Source organism: Phyllobates terribilis, unplaced genomic scaffold (assembly GCF_046119375.1).
Source record: "Phyllobates terribilis strain yellow unplaced genomic scaffold, ASM4611937v1 Scaffold_7__3_contigs__length_470593459, whole genome shotgun sequence".
In the NCBI taxonomy this organism is placed as follows: domain Eukaryota; kingdom Metazoa; phylum Chordata; class Amphibia; order Anura; family Dendrobatidae; genus Phyllobates; species Phyllobates terribilis.
Window position 1 is genome coordinate 28,621,553 of NW_027362767.1, and position 6,735 is coordinate 28,628,287.

The following is a 6,735-nucleotide window of genomic DNA, read 5'->3' on the forward strand; positions in this document are numbered from 1 at the left end:
TCCACCATACTGCTGCACGACCAGCTCTACCCTCACCTACTGTATCCTCACCCATCCCTCGTAGATTGTGAGCCCTCGCGGGCAGGGTCCTCGCTCCTCCTGTACCAGTCGCTGTCACATTGTGTTCAAGATTATTGTAATTGTACTTGTATTATACCCCTTTTTCACATGTAAAGCGCCATGGAATAAATGGCGCTATAATAATAAATAATAATAATAATAATACAGTATATACATGTATATAGTATTCGGACTATAAGACGCACTCCCCACTTTCCTCCAAAATTTTGGAGAAAAAAAGTGTGTCTTATAGTCCAAAAAATACGGTACATGTTTTAATGAATTCTTACAATAAAAATTAAAATTTTTTATTAAGATATTGGTTGTATTTTGTTCCTGGCACAATTCTTTTTTGTTATTTATCATATAACTTGAGAAACTCCACTTTATGTTTGGCTAATAGTCAAGAGTCCTAAGATGGGGAGCACTAGAGGTCACCTAGATGGATTGACCACTTAGAAAATCTTAAGTACTGTATATAACATAATGGAGAAGCAGACTAGTTGGGTCCACACTGGAGAAAACACAATCCCATGGAAGTGACCTAGAGGACAGCGGGATCACTTTACAGCAGACTGATGACCAAGACCCTGGGATCCAGTAGGTCTTTTATTCTCCGGCTTACCATTCTGATGCTTGGAGGCTTCACAGTGTCAGTCTCATGTTCTCCTTCACTTTACATTTTCTAAATGTATTCCTCAATTAGAAATCATTGTGGACATTACATAGAGGAGCGACTGTCAATTGACAACTGTTCTCTTCCTTGGGGTCAGCAGTGGTGCAGTGTTTGCCTTTCTGGTGATCTCCTGGGGTGGACAAGCCCGAGGTGGTCAAATAAATGAAACAATTATATAAAATAAGTGACAACAAAGAGAAAATGTAACATTTTATTGAAGGAAAGTTTTTTTTTTAGGCAATCTTTCCTAGGGGTTAAAGACTCTTCCAGTGAAAAGAACACTCTTGGCCTTAAGATCATAGACTGTAAAAATAAAGGGACGGTTATATTTGACACTTGTTGGAAGCATCATGAAAGTTCCTTCAAGTGCTGTTGCGCCGGCCGCCTCCGTCCCATGCTCATTAACATTGAGCACAGCTTTATGGACAGCCTGCAGAGGTTGAGAAGAAGAAGCTTATTATAGTTCATAGCCTTAAGATATAGACACACAGATAGATGGATAAATAGATAGATTTAAAAAGAAAGAAGGAACAGCACAATAAAGGCAAAAGCCAGGTGCACGGCCTCCCAAACAGCTGTCTAGTTGTAAGGTAAATAGAACGTATTAAAAATCAGACAGCACTCCAAATATTGCAAAAGAAAAAAGTGGATTTTTATTAGCCCATGTGGCGTGGCAACATTTTGTTTACATTGGAAAATGGTTCCTTGTAACCGAAACGTTGCCACGCTCCATGGGCTAATAAAAATCCATTTTTTTCTTTTGCAATATTTGGAGTCCTGCCTGATTTATTACTTTATAGATAGATAGATTTTACCTTAGAAATCTTTACATTGGCTCCTCCGGTGATATCAGATAGATCAGCGTTGTCTGAGAAGACGTCTACTATGCCCATCTTACTTAATGTTTCTTTAAGGTTGACAGTACCGGTGATAGAGAATTTAGGGAATTGTAGGTCCACAAACCTAAAATAAAGTAAAATCAAGAGCAGAAGTAAAAATGATATATAACCTCAGGACATCATGAGATAATGTGCAGATGCTTCATAGCGCGGAAACCTCCAAACATGGACCCTTCTGTAATAATACAATCAGGGGTGGATTAAGAGTAGCAAGGGCCCCGGGCAGTTTAGAAGGCGCGCCCCCCCCCCCCCCCCCCACACACACACACACCTGATGTATCACATGTCACATGATCCCCTGTGATAGATCATGTGATAGTTCACGCGAAATTAATTTGGCACAATATTAATATATGAATTATAATAATTTTTTTACATTAATTGTATGACTTAATATTGTAGGTATGATGAAATCCCCTATATACAGTATGAGACCCTACACACAATACACTGTGTGCCGAATTATTAGGCAAATGAGTATTTTGCTCACATGATACTTTTTATACATGTTGTCCTACTCCAAGCTGCATAGGCTTGAGAGCCAACTACCAATTAAGTAAATCTGGTGATTGCATCTCTGTAATGAGGAGGGGTGTTGACTAATGACATCAACACCCTATATAAGGTGCGCTTAATTATTAGGCAACTTCCTTTCCTTTGGCAAAATGGGTCAGAAGAGAGATTTGACGGGCTCTGAAAAGTCCAAAATTGTGAGATGTCTTGCAGAGGGATGCAGCAGTCTTGAAAATTCCAAACTTTTGAAGCGCAATCACCGAACAATCAAGCGTTTCATGGCAAATAGCCAACAGGGTCGCAAGAAGCATGCTGGCCAAAAAAGGCGCAAAATAACTGCCCATGAATTAAGGAAAATCAAGCGTGAAGCTGCCAAGATGCCATTCACCACCAGTTTTGCCATATTTCAGAGCTGCAACGTTACTGGAGTATCAAAAACCACAAGGTGTGCGATACTCAGGGACATGGCCAAGGTAAGGAAGGTTGAAAAATGACCACCTTTGAACAAGAAACATAAGATAAAACATCAAGAATGGGCCAAGAAATATCTTAAGACTGATTTTTCAAAGGTTTTATGGACTGATGAAATGAGAGTGACTCTTGATGGGCCAGATGGATGGGCCAGAGGCTGGATCAGTAAAGGGCAGAGAGCTCCACTCCGACTCAGACGCCAGCAAGATGGAGGTGGGGTACTGGTATGGGCTGGTATCCTCAAAGATGAACTTGTGGGACCTTTTTGGGTTGAGGATGGAGTGAAGCTCAACTCCCAGACCTACTGCCAGTTTCTGGAAGACAACTTCTTCAAGCAGTGGTACAGGAAGAAGTCGGTATCGTTCAAGAAAAACATGAGTTTCATGCAGGACAATGCTCCATCACATGCATCCAACTACTCCACATTGTGGCTGGCCAGTAAAGGTCTAAAAGAAGAAAAAATAATGGCATGGCCCCCTTGTTCACCTGATCTGAACCCCATAGAGAACCTGTGGTCCATCATAAAATGTGAGATCTAGAGGGAGGGAAAACAGTACACCTCTCGGAACAGTATCTGGGAGACACAATGTTGATCGAAAACAAATCAAGCAACTGACGGAATCTATGGATGGAGGCTGCTGAGTGTCATCATAAAGAAAGGTGGCTATATTGATCACTAATTTTTTTGGTTTTTGTTTTTGCATGTCAGAAATGTTTATTTCTAAATTTTGTGCACTGATATTGGTTTACCTGGTGAAAATAAACAAGTGAGGTGGGATTATATTTGGTTTTTATTAAGTTGCCTAATAATTCGGCACAGTAATAGTTACCTGCACAAACAGATATCCTCCTAAGATAGCCAAATCTAAAAAAAACACTCCAACTTCCAAAAATATTAAGCTTGAATATTTATGAGTCTTTTGGGTTGATTGAGAACATAGTTGTTGATCAATAATAAAAATAATCCTCTAAAATACAACTTGCCTAATAATTCTGCACACAGTGTATGAGCTGCCACAATCCTCCTATACACAGCAGGAGGCCGCATGTAGCCATCTATTAAAGCAGGAGGCCGAACGTAGCCATCTATACACAGCAGGAGACCACATGTAGCCATCTATACACAGTGGGAGGCCACACGTAGCCATCTATACACAGCGGGAGGCCACACGGCGCCCCCCAGATACAGCGGGAGACCGCACGTAGCCATCTATACACAGCGGGAGGCCGCACGGCGCCCCCCAGCTACAGCGGGAGGCCGCACAGCACCCCCCCAGAGACAGCAGGAGGCCGCACGCAGTCACGCACGCACACAAGCATATACATTTGAAACACAAAAATACATATAAACAGACATCACACAATGATATCTGCCTGCACACACACACACTCACTCACACACTTACCATCCCCAGGCTGGGCGTGACGTAACACTAGCAGACACGGCCGCGCACAGGGCCGTGTCTCCTAGCTGTGACGCGGCCGGGCCAGCACACAGGGAAGTTAACAGGTGCAGTGCTGGCCCCGGCCGAAGAAGAAGCAGCGGCCGTGCGCCGCTGCTGAGGGAGCAGTCCGGGGCCCCCTCGCCTCTGCCTGCAGGTATGTGCCGCATTGGCGCCCACATATTATAATGAGGGCAATCTGGCCATGGGTCCCCTGGAGCCCCGGGCGGTAGCCCAGATTGCCCTCATTATAATCCGCGTATGAATACAATCACCCTCGCCATCACTGATACATGTCCTTACACCTGCAGAACCTCCCTATACATAAGATGCTTACACAATTATGGTCTTATATGGGGGGATAGGGGCACACATTGGGGTTATATATACTGCTGATAATGAAGTATATATACATATGTCCATATATGTACTGTATAGTTTTGTTCTCACGGGATGTGCCCAACTTTGAAGAAACTTTTTTGCTACCTCCTGTGGTGCACACAAGCGTCACTACCTCACTATAACAATGCCCCCATTTACTCCATGATGGAAAAGTAGACATAGGGTTGTGATTGTGAGAGATGAATATACAGGAATGACAGCTACACAAAGAGGAGAAGGAACACACTTATACACTAAGTGGGTGACCGGGTGACTACAGACCGTCCTCCATAGCCTCAATAATGGCTGACTATGACTCCAACTCCTCTCAGTTATGGATAAGAAAAAAATCTCTAATGCTGTCATACAAAAAAGAGAAAAATAAATAAATATGATCGGTATAATATTTGGATAGATAGAATTAACAAGTAGTATTTTTGGGTTTGGAGTTAATGCAGCATTTTTACGTATATGGAATTGGAGCGCTGTTGATTTTATTTTATTTTATTTTACACCCCCACTTTATTGCATCGGTGCTGCTTTATTTTTTTTTCATTTTATATAAGTCGATACTTCCTCACCTGCTGTGCAATGAATTCTTAAACTTATAAATTGAAATTGTGTTTAAATTCTGTTCCATTTCAGATAACTTCCCCTTCTCTGGCAGGATGAATAAAGCACCAGCATCTCCTTTGTAGGATATGGAGACCACGGTGGCCTCATCAGTGATGGCCACCTTGTAAAATCCTATTCTTCTCATGAACGACACCTTCACAGTTTTGTTCTCATTGACGTGAAAATCTCCCTCCTTTGTATATTCCATATCAAATGGATTTTCCCATTTTGCTATAAAGAAATAAAGAAAAAATAATAGTAATATGTTATTATAGCATTGTATTATGTCTTGTATGAAGGGATAATGACTGAGCTGCGATTTTATGTGGCTGATACTATTGACACCCAATAATGGCCTGGCAGTGGAGTATACTGCAGCCTTACTTATCTACTAGTGCAGCCATCCATGTCCAACACCCAATAGAAATATTCTGGCCTCTCATTACTGCTAACAAAAGTCATATTTTAGTAGCTTACCCCTTATATGTCTTAGAAAAATTCTAAAATGAGTCCTTAAGGCAATACAGAGGGTGAAGGGATACAAGCTTGAAATTAATATGTGTTATAATGTAAGTGATTACCTTTAAAATAAATGTAGTTGATGAGGACAAAGATGGCGTCTCTGTCTACACTGTCCAGCAGCTCGGAGATCTTGCCATGGGTGTTTTTCTCTACGTAACTGTTGATTTGATTTTTGGCTTCTTCGCTGTTCTTGAAGTCAGTAGAGAACGCCTCAGAGTGGTAAAGTTTCTTGGCCTCGTCTAAGAAAGTCTGGAGAATCTTGTGTTCTTGGGAGATGAAGAGTGCATTCCCACCGCTGAGCTTCAGCTCCCTGTTCACATCATTCAGGAGAACTAGAAGATGGTGGAAACCTTCATGGATTTCCTGCTCTGAGATCTCAGTAGTGTTGAAACCGATTCCTTCAATGATCTGTGAGAGGGTCTGAGCCTTAGCACCAAGAGACATGAAAGCAAATGCAGTAGAAATACTGACCGGGGAGAAGACAATGTTCTCAGAAGGATGATCTAGAGCCACCTGCCGATACAGGTCAAATGAGAATTTGGAATTGTATTGAGCTATCTTGTGGCAAGGCATTGACTCGTTATGCTGATGGTGGTGCTCTTTGACGAGATGCTCCCCTTTTTTGTGATGGTTGTCCTTATGATCATGGTGGTCATCCATCTCAAGATGATCACCCTCATGATGATCGGCCAAAGCCAATGTAAAAAGTAGAGCCACTCCCAAAAACAGAAAGACCCTCATGCTTCTGCAAGACAAAGAAACATTTCACTGAGTCAGATTATGCTGAATGTAATAAAAAATGATGTCATCTATATACTGTCCACAGTTACCCAACATGACTGCTCTCGTCCAGAAACAACTTCATAACTATCTATTGGTTCATTTCAATGGAAAATGCTGGTTATTGAACATTTCCTAGTAATAGAAAACCACCAATTAGAGAAAAAAAACCTGTAGATATAATAATTATTGTATGCAAATTTCCTCTTCAGAGAAAAAGAGGACTTGAACTCTATAGCACCACCTATTGGAAGCAGCAATCCTACAAGTCACAATCGACCCTTTCACGTGTCGTGCAATATGACTTAGGATAATAGCCAAATCAGAATCTAAATTTGCAGACACGGTGTTTTGGACTGTTGGCCATCGTCAATAC

The 6,735-nt window shown here is 41.6% G+C and overlaps 1 protein-coding gene across 1 annotated transcript; it reads right to left on the reverse strand.

The window, feature by feature from the left end:
* Nucleotides 1–983: 983 nt before the first annotated feature.
* Nucleotides 984–6,323, reverse strand: LOC141152842 (alpha-1-antitrypsin-like). The gene is made up of 4 exons (XM_073637494.1): nucleotides 5,639–6,323; nucleotides 5,024–5,288; nucleotides 1,552–1,699; nucleotides 984–1,166 (listed from the first exon to the last, which is right to left on the reverse strand). Exons 1-4 carry the CDS (start codon nucleotides 6,318–6,320, stop codon nucleotides 984–986), a joined length of 1,278 nt encoding a protein of 425 aa, XP_073493595.1. The 5' UTR covers nucleotides 6,321–6,323.
* Nucleotides 6,324–6,735: the final 412 nt, after the last annotated feature.

Coding starts and splice junctions, on each gene's coding strand:
- LOC141152842 (XM_073637494.1), bottom strand. CDS start 6,320: ATGAGGGTCTTTCTGTTTTTGGGAGTGGCTCTACTTTTTACATTGGCT. Junction 5,289..5,638: donor CAACTACATTTATTTTAAAG/GTAATCACTTAC, acceptor ATTTCTTTATAG/CAAAATGGGAAAATCCATTT. Junction 1,167..1,551: donor CCAATGTAAAGATTTCTAAG/GTAAAATCTATC, acceptor CAACCTCTGCAG/GCTGTCCATAAAGCTGTGCT.